This window comes from Misgurnus anguillicaudatus, chromosome 3, assembly GCF_027580225.2.
Source record: "Misgurnus anguillicaudatus chromosome 3, ASM2758022v2, whole genome shotgun sequence".
In the NCBI taxonomy this organism is placed as follows: Eukaryota; Metazoa; Chordata; class Actinopteri; order Cypriniformes; family Cobitidae; genus Misgurnus; species Misgurnus anguillicaudatus.
The window spans coordinates 47,623,043-47,650,606 of NC_073339.2; the positions used below are offsets into that span (position 1 = coordinate 47,623,043).

At 36.8% G+C, this 27,564-nt stretch overlaps 2 protein-coding genes across 3 annotated transcripts; one reads left to right on the plus strand and one right to left on the minus strand.

The window, feature by feature from the left end:
* The first annotated feature begins 909 nt into the window (after positions 1-909).
* On the plus strand, positions 910-11,382 carry LOC129445106 (chloride intracellular channel protein 4). 2 transcript variants are annotated; one of them, XM_055206223.2, is made up of 6 exons: positions 910-2,198; positions 8,678-8,787; positions 9,893-10,018; positions 10,105-10,211; positions 10,304-10,485; positions 10,842-11,382. In XM_055206223.2, the coding sequence occupies exons 1-6, from the start codon at positions 1,233-1,235 to the stop codon at positions 11,001-11,003; spliced, it is 1,653 nt and encodes a 550-aa protein (XP_055062198.2). In that variant the 5' UTR covers positions 910-1,232; the 3' UTR covers positions 11,004-11,382. The 2 variants fall into 2 exon arrangements, with proteins under 2 accessions (XP_055062198.2, XP_055062199.1); XM_055206224.2 differs by lacking the exon at positions 910-2,198 and adding an exon at positions 7,790-7,981.
* A 1,221-nt stretch (positions 11,383-12,603) lies between these two features.
* Positions 12,604-16,486, minus strand: urp2 (urotensin II-related peptide). The gene is made up of 5 exons (XM_055206222.2): positions 15,927-16,486; positions 13,367-13,849; positions 13,168-13,208; positions 12,938-13,094; positions 12,604-12,850 (listed from the first exon to the last, which is right to left on the minus strand). The coding sequence occupies exons 1-5, from the start codon at positions 16,048-16,050 to the stop codon at positions 12,819-12,821; spliced, it is 837 nt and encodes a 278-aa protein (XP_055062197.2). The 5' UTR covers positions 16,051-16,486; the 3' UTR covers positions 12,604-12,818.
* Positions 16,487-27,564: the final 11,078 nt, after the last annotated feature.

Sequence of the window (27,564 nt, forward strand, 5' to 3'; positions counted from 1 at the left end):
AACTAACTATGGTTTTTGAAAACCATGGTTATTTTGTGGTTACCATGGTTTTACTACAGTAACCATGGTTTTTTGGTGCTAACTGTAGTAAAACCATGGTTAATGTTTGCAATCTTGATGAATTTGGATTAAACCATCTAACAAATCATAACAAATGCTAAATACGTTTCCAAATATTCATTTAAAATAATCATTGAAGGCTTTGTTAATTTCCTTGATTAAAACGAGCGAATGCACATAAAATAAATCAAAGGGTAAACAGGTGACATGAAATATGTGCACTGGTCTATAAACCGATCATCTTGAGCTGACCAAGTTTTCATTGAAGCGGATTTAAGAAGGCAGGCGAGTCATGTGGGGATCAGAATCTGAAATGTACCATAATCCTCCAGAGGAACGAAAGGGGGAAAGAGAAAGTCCTAGTTACCTCTGTGCACCAAAGGGACCGGACATACACCAAAGAGCTTCAGTGAGCTAGTTATAGTCTTGCTGTACTTTAAACATCTCATTGTGTAATGGCCCAAGCCAAAACTGATAACATCGACATTTCTAACGGCACTGTTGTTCATTGTCCTGTAAGCTTGGGAATGGAGATGGAAGATCGGAGGACTGTTGAGGAAGATGAGGAGGATGAGGTGGAACTAGCTGAAGAGGTGGATGAAAACATTCACATTGGGGGTGAAGATGGTGCAGTAGACAATGAAATGACCTCAATGGACATCACCGTCTATCAGACAGAGCAGAGAAATTATATCACGGTAGACGTGGAGGAGAAAACATCACAGCCTGGGCCAGAAAGTGAGGTTTCCCAAAGTGAAGTAAAAGCTGGAGAGACGGAAGAGGATGGACATACAGAAATGGCGATTCCTGAACTACAGGTTGAAGGTGAATTGTCAACAACGACTAGCATTGAAGAGCTCGAGGATGCTTTCAAAGATGATCGGGATGAGTTGGAAACACATGAAGAAAACAACAAAGAACCTGAGATCCATGAGCAGACCGAGCATACAGGTCAGGAGCTTTTCCTCGTGGAGGTACATGAAGATCTGAAATCTGTGTCCAGTGATGATGAAACACATCTAGAGGAACACAGAGAAGAGGAGAAGGGGTCACGAGAAGAAGCATTAACCAACAATGATGAGGGTGAGATAAACATAGAAGAAGAGGATGAAGAGCCGGGGATTGTTATTGAAGAAAACCTTGATGAAGACCAAGAACCAGCGACAAAAGAAATGCAATGTGATAATGTCACTGAAGGACAGTCTATGAATGAAGCGCTTTTACAAGAGACCTACAAAGCAACTGGTGAGCCAAAACACAACGATGCCTTAGAGATACAGAATAATGCGATTGAACCGTCTGTACTTTCCATCGATCAGACAGAAGATCAGAAGTTGGCAGAAAGTGAATGTGAAAGACAAGAGAGTGCACGACAGGTGGTGGACGAGAGCGGTTTAATGATGGATGAAAGTGAGACGGATCTACCGTCAGATGAGAAGTGTGAGAGAACGGTGGCTGATACCCAACCAGCTATTGTCAGTGTATCTGAGGAGAACAGAGGAGATGATGAAGAAGACATTAAAAGCAGTCAGTGTGAGACTGGAGGGGTGGAGATTATAGAAGAGCCTGGACAGGTCGAGAAGGAGGAGTCTGCTGCAGAAGAGGGAGGGAGTAAAGAGCCAGAACAGCCAGAGGAAGTCCGAAGTGCAGATCCACCTGATGCTGTAGAAGAGGGGGCATGCAATGAACTGGAACAGCCAATCAGGGTTGACAATGACAAACAGGAGGTCGGAGAGGGAGGGAACGCTGCAAAAGAGCAGCCCAAGCGTGTCAACGAACAGGTGTCAACATATAGAGAAGAGGGGGTGGGACTAAGTAAAGAAAATCCAAACGGTGTCATCGAAGATGAGCCCAAGAAGAAAACGAGAGAGGGGGGACGTAAAGTGACAATACCTGCCTGGTTAATGGCCAGCGATACCTTAGATGTCCAGGAGTCCCTCGACAGTCGTAGCAGAAACGTCAGTGGTGGTAGTAAAGGTGTGAAATTTAAAGCTCCTGAGGTCACCATGGAGGTCAATGGGATGTCACCATCTCACGTCCAACGGGATGAAGAAAAGACCATGATGAAGATGAGCTCAAAGGAGGAAGATGTCTCCAATACTGATCCTAACGATTTGAAGATCTCTCTCTATGTGAAGGTATTATACACTATTAAAAAGCTTCTTACGATTAACAAATACTAAAGATTTACTCAGATCAGTTTGACCAGCTATTCACAAGATGGTTTTACTGGGTTTAAATGGTTATTCTGGTCTGTGACTGTTTGGCACCAGTTGGTTATTGTTGCAGGTGCACCAACAAAACTAGCTTATTCTAGTAGTAACCAGCAATGTGAATGTTAGAAAACTAGTTATCTTAGCTAGTCTGTAGAATGTTTGGGTTGGTTTAAATGATACAGCCCTCTAAATAAGGCAACAGAGAATTCTGCTGTCATATAATAAAACTGAAGATTTTCTAGTGCACTTTAGGAAAGTGAGGACACCGGATATTTACATTTCTGCATTAGGCAGACGCTTGAATACAAACTGACTTATAGTGCATTACATTTTTTATCAGTATGTGTGGTTCAAACCCATGACCTTTTGAGATGCTAATGCAATGATCTACCACTGAGCTATATGAGAGCATTTTGTACACAGTCACAAATTTATGATTAATGATCCAGATTTTTTTGTATTTCTTCTATATTTTTGTCCAAATTTGTTATGACTCCTTCTGAGTTTCTGTGTGAGCTCAGATGTTTGGAAACCATGGAGAGGTGCATCACACCCCCCAAAAACATACAGTAACCGTTAAACATTCATTCATTCTGTAATTGATAAAATAGATCTTATTATGACCAAATGATGCCATTAAAACACTTTAAACCTATTTAAAGTCAGTTTAAATGAGCTTTACTATACAGTATGGAGACAAACCAAAGGAGCACAATATTATGCCTCATAGCTTCATGGTGCTACACATTTAACATAAACGTAACATGCACTGTAAATTCAGGATAATTACTAAAATATGAAAACTCTTCAGTACTTATGTGAGATTAGACAATCGTTGATATATCACCCTGAGACCGACTGATTTCAATGTTTTTGTATGTCACCAAATCCCACCTTAAATTTTTTTAATCACTGTCTTATTACCTAAAACATAACAGCATTTTAAAACATGTCAGCAACTCTTAGTAACTGATAGCTGGGATTGAAAACATTTTTTTCACAGCGGGTTTAGTTGTCACACAGCCTCAGGTATACAATGATAATAAAATGAAAACAATGTAAATAATATTCATCAAAATGATAACTGTTAATACAATATCAGGGGAAATAACTCACAATTATGTTTTTTTATTGTGATTAAAACACAATTTAAAAATTAGGGCTGGGCATAGATTAATCTAGATTAATCTCATACAAAATAAAAGTAATTTTTTGCATAACATATGAGTTTGTGCTGTGTGGAATTATTATGTATTATGTATAAATACACATGCATTCATGTATGTATTTAAGAAACATTTACATGTGTATATACATTTATTTGTATTTTTATAAATTCTATATTATATATAAATAAAAAAACTATATATAAATAAAACATTTCTTAAATGTATATATATATTTATGCATTGCTGCATAATAGACGGATGGTTGGTGGTTCTCAAACTTTTTTTGCGCGTGCGGCCCCCCTTGTGTACGGTGCATTCCTTCGGGGCCCCCCAAAGAAAATTTATGACAAAAAACTGCTCTAAAATGTAACATTTTAATTAAACAAAACATATTAAGTTATACAAAGTAGTGCTGTTGGTTGGTAGCCTTATTTTTTTAGGTTTCATTACACAAAATGTCATAAAACTGGGGCCCCCCTGGCACCATCTCGCGGCCCCGGCCCCCAGTTTGGGAACCACTGGGTTAGATAAAGGATGATGGATGGATGAATGTATGGATATCTATCTATTATAAGCAGATATAGAAACAATATCCACCTTTAGTATATAGACAGAATTTGATAAAATTATTTAAACAAAATTTTCTAGCAGGTGTTACAACAAACCCTGTTTGTTACAATGAACCTCACATATGGGGTAACGTTTGCACTCCTGTCACTTTCAGTGTAATTGTACGATAACGGTAGATCACACAAACAAACTTTAAGTGTTCATTTGTAGCAGAGATGTTTATGTTAATTGTGTAAAAAAATATAAATCTAACTGAAATATTTTTTGAATAATAGGGCCAAAGCCAAAAAGCATTACTTTGTGCCCCACTCTCCCCTATAGGTAATAAATTTGATTTGTATTGATGCACTTGATCAACAGTATTATAGTAAGAATAGTTTTTTGTTGCTTTGTGAGGTTTTTAGTAAACATCTGGGACAAAGTGCAGAGAGACAAATTCTTGTTTTATGAAGGCGGCTGAGCAGCGGGACATTAATCCGCGGGAAAATGCCCTTAAATCCCACCCGTATGTTTCTCTAGTGCGACTCTTATAACAATGACCGTTGTGTTGTGTGTCTTGCAGCGGGTAACACACACACACATACACAGACAACACGGCCACAATCCTTCTGTATGTTCAGCTCACAAATCACAAATGACAGCATCACACTACGGCAATTCATGATTGGTTTATTTTTGTTTACTATTTTATCTTTGGACACAGCAAACCTGTTGTTGATTTATTGTGTGTGTGTGTGTGTGTGTGTGTGTGTGTGTGTGTGTGTGTGTGTGTGTGTAAGTACATGATTTGTGTGTATACTTCAGTGCACCTCCTCATCCTTGTGTGTGTGTGTCCCAGTAGAAGTGTAGTGGGTTAATCTCCTCACATTCCTGTAAACTCTAATCTGATTAAGATGTTTGCTTGTCAGGGCTGTTACGGGAAAGATCTGAGATTTAAGCGAGGGCTGGGTTTTGTGCACAGTCTATGAAAAGCTCACATTCACAATGCTATAGGATGCTCTGGGTGGTTGCTAGGGCGTTGCAATTCGGTTACTAAGTGGCTTTTAGCACGATGCTAGTGTGTTTGATAACTAGGGTGTTGCTAGGTGGTAACTTACTGTCCCGAGGCAAAAGAACTCAGCCCAAGTGTTACACTCTGAATTAGATTAAGTATGTGCTTTATCATTAAAACAGTACGTTTTATATAGTATGTGCAGGTGCAGTATATTTCGGACATATTACATCCACCATGTTTTCATTGTCATGTGACCAATAGATATGTATAAAGGCTAGATGTCTCGCTGCTGGTCAATTGAGTAGAACGTCCGCATTTGGCGGCCATCTTACCACAGGCAGCTCGCTCACTTGTAGCTTTGAGTTTTACTGGTGCAGGTACTTTTAAATGACCATAACTGGCTCAATTCTCTGTCGATTTTCAAACGGTTTACCCATGACACTGCATACTTATACAAAAAAAAAAAATAATAATAATTAATGAAACATGTTAAAGCATCCAGAATTATAGCCACGTTAATAACGTTTGTAAGAAGCCAACCCATTTGAAAATTGGTAGAAAATTGAGCAAGTTATGGTCATTTAAAGGGACACAAGGCAGCATTTTTATGTTAATAAATCATCTTCGTAAGTCGGTATATGGTTAAATGATGCATTACATGACGAATGAAGACTCTCTCGCCCGCTCCTACCGTCTGTGGGAAGAATACCCCACTTGCAAGTTCGCTGTATCCGACCCGGTGTCCTTCAGTCTCGTAAAGTCTCAGATATAGAAAGCATTTACTCCCAGACACTAGGGGGAGCTAGTAGAGAAATAATACTCAGACTTGCCTTGTGTGCCTTTAAAACTACCTGCACCATTAAAACTCAATGCTACGAGTGAGTAAGCTCCCTGCGGTAAGATGGCCGCCAGGTGATGACTAAGAGACTCCGCCGTAACACATCTAGCATGTTTTTTGACCTATGATGCAATCACAACAAGCATGGGCATTATTTAATTATGCATTATTTAAGAAGTGAGGAATACATTTCTTAATCACTTAAAGAGATGCTTGTTTTTTTCTGGTGGCTCCTCAGCTCACGTGAAAAGTAAATTGTCCATCAAATGAACAAAATCTAGCAGGAAATAGTAGTAGGTGTATTTTTGCACATTTTTTATACTATGAATGTTACTCGCCTTGTCTATTATATGTGACCCTATACCACAACATCAGTCATAAGTTGCACAGGTATATAGCAATAGCCAGCAATACCATGTTTGGGTCCCAAAAATCATTAGAATATATAGTAAAGATTATTTTACATGAAAATATTTTGTACATTTCCTATCGTAAATAAATAAAAAATCTATGTATCATTAGTAATATGTTGCTAAGCACTTCATTTGGACTTTAAAGGTGCAGTGTGTAATTTTTAGAAAGATCTTTTGACAGAAATGCAAAACAACATTCAAAACTATATTATCAGGGGTGTATAAAGACCTTTCATAATGAACCGTTATGTGTTTATTACCTTAAAATGAGACGTTTTTATCAACATACATGAGGGTCCCCTTACATGGAAGTTGCCATTTTGTGCCGCCATGTTTCTGCAGAAGCCCAAACCTTTTTACTAAATTGTCTCCGACGATGACATGTTTGTCCAGTGGAGGCTACCATAGCTTCTCCATGTGTTTCAAAAGCGAGAGGTGAGCAGTGGACTGGGCCTTTGGTTGGAATTCGCAACCTCACCACTAGATGCCGCTAAAATGTACACACGGCACCTTTAAAAGTGATTTTCTCAATATTTAGATTTTTTTGCACCCTCAGATTCCAGATTTTCAAATAGTCGTATCTCAGCCAAACATTGTCTTATCTTAACAAACAATATGTAAAAAAAATTGATGATGTATAAATCTCAATTTCAAAAAATGTACCCTGGTTTTTAGGTCTAGGGTCACATGAATGATGCAGCATTTATGTTAATTTGATTTCTTGATATTAGATCCAGGTCCCACCTCAATTTAAACATCAACGTTTAACAAGTACTACAAATGTTCACAAATAATCATCAAAATAGTTATTTTCTAACAAGATTAAACTTTTAAATCTTACTGAATGATGCATATTGATGTAGAGTCCAGAATGGCGTCACAGGTGTGTCTACATTATGGTTCATCCAATCAGAATTTAGAGTTTTGTAAATTGACATACGTACGGTACAGTATTTTCATGAACACACTGGGTCTGAGATTTTTTTTAAGTGAGTTTCAGGTGTTACCAGCCTTCACTGGTTTGTGATTTACCTTCATGTCCTTACTGACCCTCAGATCACCACACAGAAAACATTGCATGCTTATCTTCAAGTAAGCAGACCTCACAATACCTCTCAAAACCTCCAGACACCAGAAATATAGCAAGAGTAATAAATCCACACGCACACACACATGCACGCACACAAAAACCGGTGTGACGTCACATAGGCTACTGGTGCTGCTTATCACACCAGTGTGTATATACAGTACAGTACATATGGATGTGACAGTAAACCTAGGAAACTGTACAAATGTTGGCCTTTTGTTTATGTGAAATCTTGTGTCTGTTGACAATGCAGGTGATTCATTACATTTAATTATTTGTGATTTTCAGGATTCCCATCACCATAAAAGAGATTCTTACAGATGATTATTGTACAAACTTTTTCATACCACACATCTTATGAACAATCTCTCTGTTGCTGTGAGTTATAACAATGAACAAATGTCTCAGTGTTTCGTCCTGCATTCTCCACCCCGACTCCCACACAACACGAATGTGAAATCACTCTTTATTTTGCATGTTAACGTTTCAGTTCCAGAGAAAATACTTTTGTTGAATCTTTGCATTAAAATGTAGAAAGTGTTGATACGTTAACTACGAGAAGCATTTCACGATGGCTTGGTTTGATGTAGCAGCAAAAAATATGGGATTTCCCACCATTGAACTCTTTGTGAAGGTGAGACAATATTTCACTTTGAAGAATTAGGATGTTTCTTGTTAATGTATATTAGAATAAAATGATATATAAATAAACAAAGATAAAGATGATTTTGATTTAGTGTCACATAAGTAAATCAAAAGTTTTTTGTGTCTTGAAACATTTGATATTTCACAGTCAAATTTATTGTCACAATTGGTAGAGCATTGTGTTAGTTTGATCCCAAATACTGATAAATATAACTTGAATGCCTTGTAAGATGCTTTGAAGCACCTGCCAAATGTTTTACTATAAATGTATATCATATTTTGTGCCCAGCATATACACTAAAAAGAAGATTAAAAAAGTAAGTGTTTGTGCTGCCTTAACATTTTTGAGTTAATTAAACTTAAAAAATATTAGTTGTGTAAAAAAGTTGAATTATCTCAAACTTTTAAGGCAACAGGAACACTTAAACTATATGAAACTGTATAAATTATGTGTCATATTTTGAGCCTATACTATTGAAACCTCCTGTATGAAAACAATATTATATTTCTATTGACATTGTATTCTCAGCACAGACATCATGTTCATAAAAGTCCTTTTATTTTGTGTTTTTGTAGTTGTACAGTTTTTTGGGCTCTTAAAGCAGTTGATGGCTGTTAGATTTGTGTTTTATGATGAAGCACTGATGGTCTGATCTGTGTTGTGGTTGTTGTATTGATCTCATAGGCTGGCAGTGATGGTGAAAGCATTGGAAACTGTCCTTTCTCTCAACGAATCTTCATGATTCTCTGGCTGAAGGGCGTCATCTTCAACGTCACCACTGTGGATCTTAAAAGGTTAAGCACATTTATTATAATTTTTTATTAGAAGTGCAAAACATACAGCATGGCTAAACTGCACTGATAAAATTATTCATTCAATTTACTCATTTTTTAAAGGTAAGTGATCGCAATAAATTTATTTAAGCTACATTTAAGTTTTTTTAGTCTAAATGCTTAAATATATTGTTTGCGACCACTTACCTTAAAAAAATCAGTAAATTGAATGAATCTTTTTTTTTCAGTGTGAACACACAACAAAAATCAGAAAAAAATATTTATTATTATAAAGCAATGATAATAAGCAAAAATGATAAACAAATAATAATATAGGTATTTAAGTAATAATAGTATGTATTATAATAATAATAACAACATTAATAATTCTAAAGATTGTAGAATAACATAAATATTTTGTAATGACAGCATAATAACAAGAGTAATAATTACAATGCTAAAAGTAATGCTACATATGATAATGATAACAATAGTAATGTCCATAATAATAACTTAATGTTAATAATAATAACAACAGCTATAATATTATATTTTATATATATTAAAATCTGGTGATGATAATAATATTCTGTGATGACGCAACAACGATGTTATTAATAATAACGGTAATAATAATGATGATGATGTAGTAGCAATAATAATAATAATAATAATAATAATAATAATAATAATAATAATAATAATGTAAAAATAATAATATTAATAATAGCATTTAATAATAATAATAATTAGTAATAATAATAATAATAATAATAACAAAAATAACAATAACAACAATAACAAAAAACTTAATAATAACACATACCAAACACTATTTCATTAAAACTATAAAATTATGTAATTGAAGTATGGGAATAACTGAATGAGCCACATTGTATTTAATCTTCCTTATAGTTATCTTAATATGAATTACAATACAACCAACATAGTAGCCTATTTTTGACTGTAAGACTCAAATAAAACATCCTGTATGAATTTGGTTATATTATGTGTTTCTTTAATGATTTCTTATCTTATACATTTACAGTCCTGTAGGGTTGTTTTATGATAAAAAATCCAGTCTGAATATTTTGTTATCAGATAAATCTAATTTTTTGTCTCTTAGGAAACCAGCAGAACTGCAGGATCTCGCACCAGGCACCAATCCACCGTTCCTAACCTTCAATGGAGAAGTGCTGGTGGACGTCAACAAAATTGAGGAGTTTCTTGAGGACAAATTGGTTCCACCACGGTACTTATTATATTTACTCATTACTTATTTACTGCTTTATTAAAGATTTCACATTTTAAAACCTTTTATTTTTCTTTTGTTCTAAGATATCCAAAGTTGGCAGCAAAGAATCCAGAATCCAACACAGCAGGAATAGACATATTTGCCAAATTTTCTGCCTACATCAAAAACCCTCGTAAAGAAGCCAACGATGGTACTATTCATTTAGTTAATACTTTGATGTACAACCATACATGCTTTCTGTGTCTTTTATGACTTTGATTGAATGTTTTCTGATGTTTGGAGGTCTGGAGAAAGTTCTTGTGAAGTCACTGAAGAGACTGGATGAGTATTTACAGACTCCACTTCCAGATGAAATCGATGCCAACAGCACAGATGATTCTGGTACATCTACACGCAGTTTTCTGGATGGACCGGATCTCACGCTGGCCGACTGCAACCTGCTTCCCAAACTACACATCCTGAAGGTTGATATTCAGACAAACTCTCTCTCTCTTCAGTTGTTCTTTCATTGGTTAAAATATACTATTTTGTAAGTCAAAAATTAGTTTCATAAAAGCTCATAAGGTATTTGGTATGTTCACCATTTGCTTTAATGATAGAAACAGCGGAGCTTTAAAGACATTTAAAGATATGTTTTAAAGATATTGTGTACGATAAAGTGCGATCTTCATTTTCTTTAACTGTTTGGTGTGATCTCACACTTTTGGACCTGTATTTTTGTATTTATTTTTATCAAAATATTTGAGTAGTTTGTCTGTTTGTGGAGGTTTTGTTGTAGATAAAGTGTTTATGTAATATTATGACCTTTGTGTTGTTGTAGGTTGTTGCCAGGAAGTACAGAGGCTTTGAGATTCCTGCAGAGATGAGCGGCGTCTGGCGATATTTAAACACAGCTTACCAGAGAGAAGAGTTCATGAACACCTGTCCTGCTGACAGAGAGATTGAGTTCGCTTACCTGGATGTTGCCAAAAAAATCAAATAGATCAAAATCAAGTTGTTCGGTCTTTACAAACTGTGTGTGTGTGTGTGTATGCATTTCTGAGATATTCACATACTCAGAAGCACTCCCCAATTTCTGAGTCATTTAGCTTTAGCATTGGTTAAAACAAATCATTTGAAGACCATGAACAAAAGGCCATGAGTTAAACATGTTGTATGCCTATGTGTGTGTGCGCACGCGTGTGTGTGTGTGTGCATGCATGCATGTTTGCATGGGTGTGTTGAAAGGACTTCATCAAGTTAGTGAATTGGTTCATTCAGACAGTTTGTTCCAACGAACCAGTTTAATAACTGATTTATTGATTCATTTAGAAGTGTTCACAGAAGCTCTTGAATAATTATAATAATAATAAAGTTAACAATAATAAATAATAATAATAATAATAATAATAATAATAATAATAATAATAAAGTTAACAATAATAATAAAGTATTAGTTTAATCGTGCTGCCCTTTTATATGTATTTCTGTAATATTCGCATACAGAGTCATTTAGCTTTAGGATCGGTTCAAACGAATCATTTAAAAGAAGCATTTTTAAAAATTAGTTATTTTTTATGTTGTATGCTTGTGTGTATTTGTGTGTGTGTGTGTGTGTGTGTGTGTGTGTGTGTATTTGTGTGTAGCCGTGCGCTCACTGGTTGAGCTGTATCTGAGATGTTTCATTGATTGGTTGGATGATTTTTTCTTTTGTTTAATGGCAGGACCAGCAGTGTGAGACCAAACACAGTAATACAGTTTTGTTGTATGCTTCACATTTGTTATATTTTAACACCTTAATATCTGTTATCATGGATGATATTAACATTCATAATGTTCACTATGGCCTTGACCAATGACTTTATCTCATCCTAATAATCTATAGATCTTGATCAACTTTATTCTTTGTATATTTATTCTATTTTCATCAGAATTACTCGTTATGATTAAGTCAGGCCAGTTTATTTAAACATTTCTCTATATAAAAGCATTGCATATATGCTTAATGAATCTTTCCTTTATGTAAACCCACAGGTTCATTTTCGACAGATTGTAGTAGCTTTGTAATTGAAAGCTTAGGTCTGCTTTCATTTATATTTTGATTGTGTTTATCTGTGCACGTCTTATTTACACAACTCTGTAACCTTGAATGAACGCCTTATGATCCTCTGATTCAGTGACTTGAATTAAACTAAGCAGAAAACGTCATCATGACGCTTTGTCATTTCTTATTTCCATCATGACTGAAGATTGATCTGTCACATAATAACCAAAGACGAAACACAAGCACAAAATGAAACCTTATGATGCAAGCAAAGCTTTTCCTCACTTCTTTAAGTTTCATCTAGTTTTTTGGTGGATCTTATTAAATGTTCACCAAGGCGACAGCATTAAGAGTCCTCTGAGCCATCAAATCAACAGCTTTTCTACTCAATTCCCTCGTCTTCATCACCATAACTACAGGGTATTGAGAACTTGTGCAAACATTTCATGTAAAAGAACAGCGAGGCTTTATGTGAACGTACAGCATGTTTATGAATGTGTTGCAATGATCACCGAGAGAGATGGCTATAGAAAAATAAAAGTTCTCTTTATTATCGTGGTATTTTTGCATGCTTTGTCATTTTATTGGCGCTTGCAACAACGTTGTGATGTGAATTGAAAGTTAACAAGATTTCGTGCACAAAATGAAGACAAAACACGTCAGAAAAAGCTGAGAGGTGTCAGTCGTGTTATGGACCGTCCATTGAGAGGATTGTAAGCGTCTATGGTCGGCTTGGTGGAATGAATTCATCATCTAAGCGAAGTAGTCGTTGTTTCAGTTTTGTGAGCAATATTTCCAGAAACACACTGTTTTTGGAAAGAGAAAAGTAGCTGTTAGTCTTAAGGTGTTACTGTAATATTACAGTACAGTACCGTATGTGATTTATACTGTACCTCTCTTGTTAGGTTTCTTCGGGCCTGACTGAAGGGATTTTTTATAGGCTTTTCCGTTATGTTTAAGATCCGTATGATCCGTGCTGGCCTTCACTGAAGTCACACCGCTCATCACAGTGGTCGCTGTGGTCGATTTGAGATTTCCGTCAGTCACTACCTGCAAATAATGCTGGTTATAAAACATGCACTTCAATCTTTTGCAATGCAAATGCTGATCATTTGAAACACACCATTTTGTTCTTCTTCCCGGGATTTCGACCGTTGCCATTTCCTGTAATTACAAAAACAGAAGGATGAAAAAACACGAAGTTAAATCTATAATACCAGAAAACAATTATTAATAATTATATCAGTACGTGTATTCCCTCAGATTTTAAACCCATGATGTTTTGTGCTGCTAACGCTACAGGAAGGTTTAGTGAAGGTTACCTCTGGTTGTGAAGGTGATTCGATGGCTCAGCGTGTTGTTCATTAACTTTTGAAACTCTTCAAGTGCACTCAACATCTTCACAAGCTCCTCTCGAGTACCAGGACCAGCCGAGACTCGATCCAGCTTGGTCACTGTTGAATCCATCACTTCTGACAGTCTGAACAGGCCGGTCTGTTCTGATTGCTGTCGGGAATGCGGAGAGCCACTTGGGAAAGATGCGTCACGGCCGTCGGATGCTGGAGGAATCTCCTCGTGTCCGTCAGGATGACTTGTCTTTAATGGGTTATTGATACCAGTGCCTAACACTTGATCTTTTGGGCTACTAGTTGCTAAGTCAAAAACTCCTACAGCTTCAGTCTCTCCATCAGGAAACATCGTCATTGATCCGGTCCTCAGTAGTTTATCAAGAACCTTTGTCACTCTTGCTTTATTTTCCGCTTCATCCGTAACAGTTTTCCAAAGATCTGGAGGTTTTTCATTGTCTGTGAAGAAAATTTACATATGAATCAATTAAACACCAATTTAAGGGAGCGCTTTAAGGAATTTATTGGTGCATAATGGAATGCAATGAGTTTGGTTTCAGCAAACCCCAAGCTGTTTGCATGTCTCTAAAGATCCAGTTTATGGTTTGTAGCAGAATGATGCATTTCCTCTCTTGTCTAAAAGGTTTTGGTCTGCGGTTCTGTTGACACAGAATTGTTCCCAGGCCCATAGAAACAAGTCAGTGCAGATGGCAATGCAGTGAAAGGAGTCATTCTCGACTTCAAATATCACTTTAAAGGGCTACTTCTCATGGCTTGGTCAAATATACATGACATAACAGATGATATATGAAACTTTATAACCCTTTTCATCATCATTCTGATCTCAAAAGTGGACAAATTGCATGTGTACAAATCCACGTCAGGATTGTTGAGAGAAGTTTCGGGGATGACAGAGAGTTGCCGGGACTACCATGATAAGACGTCACAGGAGAATGACATCGAGGGGATTTTTGGAAATAGTTAAAAGACACATAACCTTTAAAAAAAATGTAACAATAAAAATAATGTATTGTTTCAAATAAAAGGTTATTGCAAAATCTTGAATTTTGAATCATCATGTAAGTGGGTCACACAGTTCAAGAGGTTCTTTAACCTCAGTATGACCTTTGAGACTTAATGGCCTAAATTAAAACATTATGTAGGTCCACTGGAAATCACAAAGACAATTTTAGTATCAAGTCAAGAAGCTAAGTGTGTGATGACAAATTTAAAGTTTGCACACAGGGAAGCACATGACTAACAGAAGATCGCAAGTGTCTGGCGCCGGTGGTCTCATCATCTCGATCTTCAGCCATCTTTAAGTCTGTCGGCTTGACAACTGAGAGACCAAAACCCCAGAGTAAAGACAAATTAACAAATAAGATATCACAGTGGTTTCTCTTTGACAAAAACCCCCCCAAAGAAAAACAAAGCTTTTACACCTAAAGGATAGTTCACCCATAATTTACTGTCATATTGATCCAAACCTGTATACATTTCTTTGTTTTCCTAAATAGATTAGGGGCACCATTCACTTCCATTGTAGTTTTTTTCTGAATGGTGCCCCACATCTGCTTGGCTACAAACATTCTTAAATATAATGAATTTTTGAATAACTTTGGTATGGGTAAATTATGACAGAATTTGCACTTTTGGGTGAACTGTCCCTTTAAGACCATGCAGATTATGCTCTAATCTATGATATGCATGTTATATAACATCCAAACAATAAATATCCTTTTCTGCATCCCCCCTCTCTTATAGACTACAGTAAATCATTAAGCATATACTGTAGAATATATAATATATATAGTGCTAAAGCATTGCAACACATTTAACTTTGTACATAACATTAGTTTTCGGTCACACTTTAGCTCTCCAGGTGGATTGTGGGATTGATGGCAGTGGCATTGATTGATTTCTTCAGCATCAGTTAAACCTTCACTCCAGATATCACAGGTGTGGTGCAGGTGTGACAATGTACCACAAATCCAGTTATTTATTCATATCCGACACTAATATATCTATTATATTATATATTAGGACCACTATCATGGTGCTGTTTGTACAGTAAAGGATGCAGATGTTATTTCTACTGTAGACCAATTCATTTGTTACTGTTTTCATTTCTTACAAAACACTTTTAAACAAATAAAGTATTAACCATACTTTAAATCTATTATGATTTATGAAAGAACAAAAAACTATGCAATAAAACAAGGCATTCACAGAAAAAAGCATGAAAAACATCTTTTAAACTCTTTGTGTGTGCTCAGCATCTTCACAAGGTCATACAAAGTATCTGAACCATCTGTGATAGGTTCAATTTGAAATGTCTTTTTGAATGGAGTAAAAATGAGATCCAGAAAATCCTAAATTAAGGTCAAGAGATAACCATCCAACACGACTGACTACCAGGTTCTAATTTAATACTATTTCATTTCTACAGTGCTTCTGCTTCAAAATCTCCCCAATTTTTTTTGAGATGATAAAGTATGGATGTTTAATAAAGAAAGCTGGTGTTTTTATGTCTTACCTCCATCACTTTGTTCTTCAAAAACCTTTGGTTCTCCAGTCACCAACGGTGCAGCGTCCAAGCCCGGAGCGAGAGTTAACAGAGCAACTGTAGTCAGTAGTTTCAACATGTCCACCTTATTCATCTTAAAGGTGTGACGGTCTGGCTATGTTTAGCAGTTAAATCAATGCAAGTTCTTCGTCTAATTAAAGCGAGCTTCTTGAATTAAGTAATTGTCTCTCGTGGTCCAGGCAAATACACCTGCAGAATGTCTACACCGATGCGCCTCTTGGATGAGAAGGCTTGTCAAGTGTATTGAACTTTACGTGCTGTCACACTTCCTCTATCATCACATCAGATCTACCGGGCCTTTTAAACCCGTCTCGACCCGAACGTACGGAGGACACCCACATTGACATCGTCCAATCAGGTTAGGCATCCCTGTCCATGCGTTGCATGACATTTGGGTCTGTGTTTGGTGTCGGGGTCCTCCATTGTGAAGGTGGCAGCAGGCGCTGGGCTCTTCTGCGTCAGAGGCCCTTTTTACTTCGGCTCCTGTGCAAACACATTAAGAAGGGCCTTATCGCTGCTTACACAGCAGCGCACCCGACGACTCCGTCCGCTCCTCGACTGGGTCAAAAGGGCCGTCCCGAATCTGGACGACGTTTGATGTGCGTGCCAATGCAAATAGACTTCATGCATATGAGAAGAAATTAGCATGAGCAAAAGTACAGCAAATACTCGAAATAAAGATAGGTTCACAAATATACCTTATTAAACATTTAATTGATTTGTCTGTGCACTCACTAACCCAACTGTTGGTTTAAATATCTATATTTCGACCCAACCAAAGTAAAAATGTATTAAATGCAATAGTGATTATCATTTTTAGTGTGGACATGATATATGCATGCTGCTTTTTTATACAAAGATTTTTCATATTCTGAAAAAGTGCAAGCATACGATGAATATTTAGGCTCATGGGTTTGTTCGAATTGAAAACCCTAAGTATGAAGCAATAGGAATAATGATGCTGGCCAAACAAAGCCAAAGACTTCAGGAGACTTTAGGAGTCACTGTAAAGAACGACGTGTAATTCATTGTGGTACGTTTGCTAAGCCTTGAGACGTTTGTGTGTGTTTCTGTTTGCCCTGCGCTGTGATGTCAGGAGAGAAGGACGAGGAATGCGTTCAGATGAGACAACACGACCCATGCAGGAATGAAGCACACGAGGTTGAATGAAGGTTGCTGGGAAGGCAGAACCTGACCTGAGAACATTCAGTAATTCATTACCCTTTTGGGTCTCTGTGATGGTGCTTCAAACCTCGTGTCCTGTCACAAGTTCAGAGAGGAAAAAAAAAATACTCGCTCTAAAGTAAATGTAGCCTTTAAAAGTCGCTTTTGCTTGTTTGTTTGTTGGAGTCAAGACGAAGAGTGGGGCCGAATCCAAACTCTCACACAGTTATGTTCTTTGACATAAAGAAAATTTTATTGCCACATTCATATTATGAGCATTAAAGGGCACCTATTATGCAAAATCTACTTCTATAAGCTGTTTGGACATTTTGTGTGTTGGCAGTGTGTGAACACAACCACCCTACGATGAAAAAATCCACCTGTTCCTTGTTTTTAATCCCCATTAAACCATAGCATACGGTTTGATTTTCTTGTCAATGTGAGGTCACATTGATAAAGTCCCGCCCACTAACAGTCCTGCATTACCATATTCCACCCTCAGCGAGTTGTACTCTGTCCATACTATTGCCTTAGACTGTATTAATCAGATCTATTTTTACTGAAAGTGCTCACTGTCTGTTTGTAAGGAAGTGAGGAGCTGTAGCTCATTTGCATTTAAAGGTACAGACACGAAAACAGCGCGTTTTGCTGGACATGCTATACATGATTATCAGTCATGTGACCTTACATGTCATTTCAGTTGCCTGCCGCCATCTTTTTTTTTTTTTTTTTTTTTTTTTATTTTGCAAACAGAAAAATACAATATTTACAGATGAAAAAAAAAAAAAGTACAAAGACCAACAAAACACATAACATAACAGCCAGTAGTGTGTGTGTGTGTGTGTGTGTGTGTGTGTGTGTGTGTGTGTGTGTGTGTGTGTGTGTGTGTAACTATAATAGATATGACAGTTGAAATTGTTGAATAAAGGAGCAGAAGTATAACAGACATAATTAGGAGTAAATAAATAAATAAATAAACAAAATGGATAAGGAAAGTGATAATAGCAATAATAATAATAATAATAATAGTATCAATATTAATAATAATGAAAAATCTATTAATATGAAATGGCAGATAGTAGTAATAGAAATAATAAACAAATTAATTAATAAATATACAAATTTCATCTGGACTTAGAGGGAGGATCAGGAAGAGGATTATAAATAATAGTAGAGATAATAACAATAATAATATTTAAAAAAAAAAAATAATAATCAAAATAATAGTAATATTGATACATCCAATAGTAGTAATGATAATAGTAGTTATAATATATGATAATAGTAATAATAATATTAATAATAGTAATCATGATAATATTTGATAAGGATATTAATAATGATATATTAATGATAATATTAATACAGATATTAATAATAAGGTGTTATAAAACTGCCTCTGACCCCCCTCATGGCTATGGCATAGGTTAGATCCCCACCACTGTCATGTTACAACAAGCTATCAAGGTGAGGTGCTGCGGGGCCCAGGGCCCCAAAATCCATCCCCAGGCCGACCCATACACATGCCCCGTCTTCCCTGTCTATGTTGTTTTTTTTTTTTCCCTTTCATTATTATGTTCAAGCATTTGTTTGTGTCAACTAGAGTGCAATGCATTAAAAAAGCAAGGCGTGCAGCATGGAACCAACCCGGTGCAAATCCGAGGCCGCCACGCCCAAGCCTCGCTTACCCTATATGTGTTGTATTTTAATTTATTTATTAGTATTTTTTATATATTTTTTTTTTTCGTGTGTGCTTAATTTTTATTATTTTTAAAGCTTCAAATGAATGTGTGTGTGTGTGCGCACCTTGTCTAATGTGATTCATTAAAACCGCGAGACATGTGATGCATCGGCCGGAGACAAGAAATGCCAGTCGAGAGGACAAGCTATGGCGCGAAAGCCCAGGGTCCCCGGCCCCACAACACACCCACCTACAAATAATAACGTTCGCACAGTGCAGGGATTGATATGCCATAGCCAATATTGGGTGAGAAAGAGAGAGTGAGTGAGAGAGAGAGTGAGAGAGAGAGAGAGAGAGAGAGAGAGAGAGATTTTAAGTATATTATTAAAAGTATTTTATATATATTTGATATTAGTCAAAGTTTCTATCTCTTCCTGACCCCCTCCCCTCAATCATGTATGACTATTGATAGTGTGTCATTGGGGATGGCTTCAGACAAAGACGGTCAGTAGATTTAAGACGGTTGGAAGTTAAGGAGAGATGACCAAGAGGGGTGTAATTCTGATGTATTGTTTTGTGTTGAGATAGACAAGTTTTCCATGGCGATGTACTCTATTAATAAATTTTTCCAAGTTGTAATGTGTATGGTGTTCCTTGATTTCCAGTTCATGAGGATAGTTTTCTTGGCGATAGTTAGGGCCACTAGGAGTAATTGAGTGTTTATATTGTTTAGATTAATTATAGATATGTCACCTAATATACAGAGGGATGGAGACAGCGGGATGTGACATCCCAAAAGGTTGGATAGTGAGTCAGTAATGTTTTCCCAAAAATTTTTAACCGAGGTGCAATGCCAAATAGCGTGTAAATAAGTGTCTGGGGTATTTTGTGTGCAATGTGAGCATGTTTCCGAAGTGAAGCCCATTTTAAATAATTTCCGTCCAGTTAGATGATACCTATGAAGTACTTTATACTGTATGAGTTGTAAGTTGGCATTTTTTGTCATGGAGTATATATTTTTGCAGATTTGTGTCCAGAAATCTGCATTGGGAGCAATAGATAAATCTGATTCCCATTTAGCACTGGGTAGGCTTAATGTGTTGTCTGATTTGGATATTAATTTATACAATTTGGAAAGTAGCTTTTTGGGGGAGGATATATTAATTAATTCAAAGATTGGAGGGGAAAGGTCTAAATTAATTGTCTGAGTGTCGATTTTTGATTGAATAGATGATTTGACTTGTAAATATTCTAAAAAACAATTACTTCCAATGCCATATTTCTGGACCAAGTGTGAGAATGGTGCCAGTTTGTTATTAAGAAAGATGTGCTGAAGTTGTGTGATGCCCTTATCTACCCATGTTTGTAAATTGAGTGGCTTCCTGTTAACTGTAAAGTCTGGGTTATTCCAAATCGGGGTGTATTTAGATGGTGCAAGAGGAGTGTTTGTGATTTGGTGAAATTTCCACCAGGCTGTCAGAGCTGCGGCTATTGTTGGTGTTTTAAAACAGTGATGCTTTCTGATTGTTTGATTAAAGAAGGGTAATTCTGAAATGTTAATGTCCTTACAAATTGACTGTTCAATATCTTGCCACGTGCTTTCTGATGGGTTAGGATGAAACCATTTATATATAATTTGGAGCTGATTAGCCAAAAAGTAGTGGTAGAAATTTGGTGCTTCTAGTCCTCCTTGTGTTTTTGGTTTTTGTAGGGTAGTCAATTTGATTCGTGGGGTCTTATTTTTCCAGTAGAATTTAGTGATGGTTGAATCTAAAGATTTAAACCAGGTGAGGGTGGGTATTGTTGGAGTCATTGTGAATAAATAGTTTAATTTAGGGAGTATTGTCATTTTAATTACTGATATTCTGCCCATAATAGATAGAGGTAAGTTCATCCAACGCTGAAGGTCATCATTTATTGTTTTAAGTAATTGAGTAAAGTTAAGTCCAAACAGCTCTGACAGTCTGGGGGAAACATTAATGCCTAAGTATGTGATGTGATTGGAGCACAAATGAATTGGTGGTGTTTGGGATGTCACATCCAAGCTGTTGGGATGTAATGAAAGTATTGAAGATTTGCTCCAGTTGATCGAGTATTCAGAGATATTTGAAAATGTGTCGATGACTTTAATCGTTTCTTGTAATGAGGATGACGGGTCTTGTAAATATAGTAATATATCATCAGCGTAAAGACTAATTTTATGATGCATATTTAGTGTTTGAATACCTTTGATGTAGCTGTTTTGACGGATAGCTGTTGCTAATGGCTCAATGAAAATGGTAAATAATGAGGGGGAGAGTGGGCATCCTTGTCTGGTCCCACGATGCAGTGTGAAGATATGTGATGTTAGTCCATTGGTGATGACAGTGGCTGAAGGTGATGTATATAGAATTTTAATCCAATTAATGAATGACTCTCCAAAACCAAATCTCTCTAATGTGGAAAACAGGAATTTCCAGTTGACCCTATCGAAAGCCTTTTCTGCATCGAGAGTAACTATGATTGTTTTGTTTTTTTGTGTTGATGAATAATGCATTAGGTTAAAAAGTCTGCGTGTGTTGTTCGATGAAAGTCTGCCTTTGATAAAACCGGTTTGATCTGGATGTATTATTGATGGTGTGACTTTTTCTATTCTATGTGCAAGTGCTTTCGCAATGATTTTAATGTCCACATTGATTAGTGAAATTGGACGGTAGCTTGACGGTAATGTTGGGTCTTTATTTGGTTTAAGAAGGAGTGAAATTGTGGCTGTGTTCATTCTATCTGGGAGTTTTGATTTTTCTTTTGATTCAGTAATCATACGGATGAAGAGTGGTGATAAAATGGACCAAAAGTGTTTGTAGAACTCAGCAGGGAATCCATCGGGGCCTGGTGCTTTATTGTTTGGCATGAGTTTGAGGGCATTAGAAAGTTCTTGTTCTGTTAAAGGTAATTCAAGAGAATTTATTTGATGGTTACTGAGTTGAGGCAAGTTGATATGGTTAAGAAATGAGTCAATGTCTTTTTGATCTGGGTCTTTTTCAGAGGAGTATAATTTACTGTAAAAATTTTGAAAGATTTGATTTATTTCTTCTGGTGAGTTGGTAGGATTCCCTGCTGCATCCACAATCACTGGGATTGTTGCTTTTTCTTTATTTTGTTTGATTTGATTTGCCAAATATTTACCGGATTTATTACTATGGTGGAAGTTTTCTTGTCTTAATCTATGAATTAGGAATTGTGTATGTTTATTTATTAATTCATTCAATTTGAGTTTATATTTTCTTAGTGAATCCTGTGTTTCTTCTGTTGGATTATTTATGTTTATGTCTTCTAGCAGTTTGATTTTTTGTTCCAGTTCTGTTTGTTGAGCCTTTTCTTTCCTTTTTTTGTAAACGGAGAATGAAATAATTTTTCCTCTTAGTACTGCTTTCCCTGTTTCCCACAGAAGAGATGGAGATGTTTCCGGGGAGTCATTCATCTCCAGAAAGCATGCCCACTCTCTTTTAAAAAAAACTGTCAAAATCATTGTCCTTTAAAAGAGATGTGTTAAATCGCCATCTAGTAGTTGGTTTATATTGACGAGTTGTGTTCCATTTCAATGTTACCGGGGCATGATCACTTATGATTATTGAATGGATCTTTGATTCAGAAATATGTGATATGATAGAATTAGTAGTGAGAAAAAAGTCAATGTGGGAATATGAGTGGTGTACTGATGAGTAAAATGAATATTCTTTAGTATTGGGGTGCTGTAGACGCCAACTATCGCCAAGACCAAAATCACTCATGAACTGTTTTATGGTTTCTGCAGATTTCCAAATTCGTTTATTGCCTAAGCTGTTACATCTATCTATTGTTGGATCTAGAACTGTATTGAAATCGCCTGCGATTATGACTGGACAATTAGAAAAATTTGAAAGTGAAGAGAAAAATGTCTGGAAAAAGGATGGGTCATCTGTATTTGGGCCATATACATTGCCAATTGTGACTGGGCTATTATTAATGGAGATGTTTATGATAATGAAACGTCCTTCAGGGTCTGCGATGGTGGTATTATGAACAAAAGAGACTTTTTTGCCTATTAAAATGCAAACGCCTCTTTGTTGTGTGTTGTAGTGAGCAGAGAATAAGTGCGGGTAATTTGATGATTTAATTTTGTTATAATCGGATTCTGATAGATGAGTTTCTTGCAGTAGACATATGTCAGCTTGTAGTTCATTTAAATGATTAAAAACTTTAACCTTCTTTGTCTGAGAGCCAATTCCACGAATGTTCCAGGTTACAAAAGTGATAGATGACATGTTTTGATGAAAAATAGACATATATGTATATTAATGTGTAAGCCTGTTAATACTGTACATGTATAGATGTGAGTATATGTATTCGAGTGGGTGTAGTGTATGTGTGCATAACAATGCAATGTTGTTGACCGACTAACAAAGATACATAAATACAACTGACAGAATATACACCACAGAACAGCAACAACAAAACAGAAACCATGAAATGCAAGCATATAGTGGAATATGGTACGGGGGGATCGAGACCTGGGTGCAAAAGTAAAAGCACATCTAATAGAAAAAAAGAGAGAAAATAGTGAATGCGTTTAGTTTGGTTATGATAGTTATTGACTTACGGATTGAAGTAGAGTGTTCAAAAAAGCCAGGGAGTAATGTCCTTATCGCGATATAGTTGTCCATCTATGTATAATTTGTCCACTGTAATGATTGCCTTTTTTCCTTCGTTTATTTTTTGTTTTCTGATTGGGAAGAGTTGTTTCCGGCGTTCGAGAATGTCCTTTGGATATTGTTCATTGAGTCCGTAGTTTGTTCCTTTGAGTTGTCTGCCCTGTCTCTGAACCAGTTCTTTATGTTTGTAGTGCTCGAATTTCGCGATGATCGCTCGTGGACGGTTGTTGATGATTTTGGATCTGATGCGGTGAACACGGTGAAAGGTGATGCTCTGTACGGTTTCCGCTGGTAGTTTGAGTTGTTTTATCATAAAGTCCTTAACTGATTTTTCGGGGTCGTCTGGAGTTTGTTCCGGGATGCCTGTGAAAACCAAGTTGTCCCTCATGCTGCGTGATTGTAAGTCCAAAATATTTTCTTTAATGGTTTTATTTTCGGTGACGACAGAAGTGAGTTGAGCAGTGAGTTCGTGAACCGAGTCCTTCAGGAAGTTATTTTCTTTAGTGAGTGTATCTATCTGTTCTTGGCTGAATTCTAAGCTGTGCCGTAGTTCCTGGAATTCTTTGTGTATGACTTCTATTATTGCAATCCTATTGTCGAGTGCGGTGAGTTTATTTTCTATTGAGAGCAAAATGTCGCTTACATCAGTGCAGCATGGCGGTTTTGGTGATGTGGATGGAGTTGTACTGGGGGTGATAGGTGAATCTGGACGAGGTCTCTTGGAGATTGGGATGTTACCTTTATTTTTGTCCTTGTTCATGGTGCAGCAGAATGTGTTGTAGTGCCCGTCGATGTAATCCTCGAGATGATCCAGGTTGTATAGTGTTAATCCGGTTTTTGATGTGGAGGGGAAAAAAAACGAAATGATAGTAATGTGGATGGACGATGAAAAAAAAGTTTGATTTCTGTATTTTTACGGGAGTTGCTTGAAAGTTGTGTGAAAGTTGTTTGGAAGCTAGCAGGCGGGAGCCGCCATTTTGAATCACGCACCGGGTCTCGTGAGGTCTCGCGTTACTCAGCCATCAACTCTACCCTCGTTACTCAGCCATCAACTGAGTACCTACCGAGTACTGTCTATAGCTAGCTTGCTACGATTTACATCATATTTTCTGCCACATATCTTATTTTCTTGTTTTTAGTTTAGCAGTATATTCTATGCATTCGATTCATATAGCCATAAATATGATGCATTTACATGTCATGTCATAGAAAAATGAGCCCATGTGTCTTGTGACTTAGTCATCTCCATGGTTATTTTATAATCAAAAACAGCTTACATGAAAAAAAATGTAAGTATATGATGAACATAACAATACAAACTTACTTTATCCGAGCGCAGCTCCACAGTCCGGCTCAACTCTGCGATGCGATTTAATTTTTATATAGTCTGGTATTTTTGCACCTCGATCGTGCTCCTTATCACCTTTTCCAAAACACTCTCAACACAAAAAAGTCATCTGCAGTCGACGATCCACAATAGAGATGATGGAGAGGTTTCTCAGCGGCTCTGTAAGAGGCTACCCGGCCCGCTATGCTACCAAAACAAAATGGGTGCGCAGACTGTGCACGCATGTCTCTGCATGTGAAAGCGCAGATTTGCCCAGAAGTACAATTTAATGAAAGAAGTTGAATCCTTGTAATCGTTTCATGATTAGTTACTACTCCCATCAATCAAAACTTTGCTGGATAGGCATTGGCTGGCTTCATTTTGGCTTCATAGTAAAAAGCGAAGGTGCACAAAATGACACCTCGCTTACCCAATGTGCGCTTCCAGGACATTTAAGGTTCTCAAACCTTATCTGATTTACAAAACAGAAAAATAATGCAGAATATTTATCGGAACAGTCTAACGAGGCAGAAAGAGATGCATTTTCAGTGATTGTGAAACATGATTGTAAGCGCGCATGTTAACAAAGGAGGATCTTGCAGGATTTTAGATTAAAATGTGGGATGCAATTGAAGAGTGGACCCTTGCGTTGCAATGTACGCTGAATTTTTTTGGATATGTCAGAAATGATCAGACCCATATGGCAAGATATGTGAGTACCAACATTTATATTAATATGTGATCTGTCTGCATTTCATTTAACCCTTTTCACTCCAGTGTATTGATGCCAAAAACAAGCTCAGAACATGAATCTTGCGTGTTTTAGCTTTCAAATAATGCAAAGTTTATGATTGATGATTGAATATTTGATGTAAAACAAAGTACAGAAACACATAGACAGTCGTATCGATCTTGCTGAATCAGGTACTCAAGATGGCGGCAGACGAGTTTGAGAAGTGAGTGACGTACGCGGTTGATGTCATCTGATATTCATGTATAATATATTATCTCTGTGGGGTATTTTGAGCTGAAACTTCACAGACACATTCTGGGCACACCTAAGACTTATATTACATCTTGTAAAAAGTCCATAATAGGTGCTCTTTAAAGACATTTATTGGGAATGAGTAGCACACTTTTAGTATGCTTGAAATAGACTGTGGTCTTGTCTGGGACCAAGAGGTCAGGGTTTGGCTGGTTAGTATAGTTAACCCCCTACTGGCATGTGCTGTAACTGCACCATTCAAGTAAGGCTGTGTATGCGCGCCGCCTGCATGACTTCATTTTCGAATACAGCTATTTTATCTAGACAACTTTTGATAGCTTGTAGTAAATAAATGACCTTAGCCAGAGAGTCAAAACAACTGGAAAAAAGAAAGAGTCATTCTCAACGATGATTGGCCGAGAAGACATTAAAGTAAGAAGAGATGGGCTGAGTCCGAAACCGCATACTGTTCAGTAGGTACTGAATGAGATAAAGTACTTACTTACTGACTGTTAAAACAGTAGGTACTGTATAGTATGAATCCTGGTAGTATGAATGTGATTTGGACGTACTACATCCGCCATGTTGATACATCACGTGACATACGTCGTCATCACATTAGGGCCGCATTGCTGCTTTCGCCATTTTATCTTCGTTGCACAAATGTCCATTGTATGCACGCTTCGAAATCTAACCGGAAGTAGGATGTCATCCGGGTGTTTTTGGAATACTACGTATTCGGACATACTACTCGCCTCGCCTGCTTTTCGCCTGCTATATAGTATGGAAGTAGGCGGTTTTGGACACAGCAATGGTGTTGTGGCAAGCCAAGAAGGGAAACAGCAATTGCCGAAATCTTGCTGAATGAGCGCTATTTTTATTCTTATCCTATCCCAAACTTAACCCTAAACCCAACATCTCGCGAGATTTAGGCCATAACGGTATTTCTTCTAGCCAAAACCAAGAGATAAAAGACATGGGTTACACGCATTTGCATTCTCATCACAATTATGATGGTAAACGTAGGATCAACAGATAGATCAATAAGTATAGAAGCACTATGATTGCAACGACCATTTGAAGTGTCACAAAATGTGGAAATCATCGTACATCATGGGATTTTTTTCATTATTGATCGTACAGAGGTCAAAATTATGGTACAAATAGGATAATTATCGTACATCTGGCAACACTGATCATCACAGTTGTGCATTGGATTTGTGTGTTGTAGTAGTGCCATTCCTTCGCTAGGGTGCAGTGTTGTATAGCCGTAATGCCTTCTTTATGATGATGCTCTTGTTTTATTTTTTGTCTATTTTGATAAATATTTTTCTTTTTGAGATTTTAGGAGAATAACAATGTATTGCTGTTATTTATACTGTAATGATAGTGACTGATAGCCTTTAGAAAAAATATAAAAGTAAATGTTGACTAAGGCTGTCAGTTAAGAACACGGAGCTTCTGAGTCTTGACGGTGAGTAAATACACAATACTGACTTACTGTAATGTGATTATAATTTCATTTCAAGACATTTCTCATAGGTTTGCATTATTAAGTAACGTAAGTAAAGTGTGCATGCATGTCTGCATGAATGAACAGTAAAACTGAAGACAGAGGCAGGTGGACACCGGAGGGAAGGTCAGGCCGTAGAAAAGAGCGATTTGTTTTCAGTGAAACTCGAGAGTCGCTCCCCACTTACAGCCGGCACAAACTATACAGCGGAATCAATTACCACTTGTCAGGATGAAACCAAACCCAT

Bases quoted from the DNA above. Each gene is read 5' to 3' on its own strand.
- LOC129445106 (XM_055206223.2), top strand. From the start codon at position 1,233: ATGCAATGTGATAATGTCACTGAAGGACAGTCTATGAATGAAGCGCTT. The intron at 8,788-9,892 runs GTTAAGCACATT...TTTGTCTCTTAG, and splicing joins ACCACTGTGGATCTTAAAAG to GAAACCAGCAGAACTGCAGG. The intron at 10,019-10,104 runs GTACTTATTATA...TTTTGTTCTAAG, and splicing joins GACAAATTGGTTCCACCACG to ATATCCAAAGTTGGCAGCAA.
- urp2 (XM_055206222.2), bottom strand. From the start codon at position 16,050: ATGAATAAGGTGGACATGTTGAAACTACTGACTACAGTTGCTCTGTTA. The intron at 13,850-15,926 runs GTAAGACATAAA...TTTTCTTCACAG, and splicing joins TGAAGAACAAAGTGATGGAG to ACAATGAAAAACCTCCAGAT. The intron at 12,851-12,937 runs GTACAGTATAAA...TTCCAAAAACAG, and splicing joins GAAGAAACCTAACAAGAGAG to TGTGTTTCTGGAAATATTGC.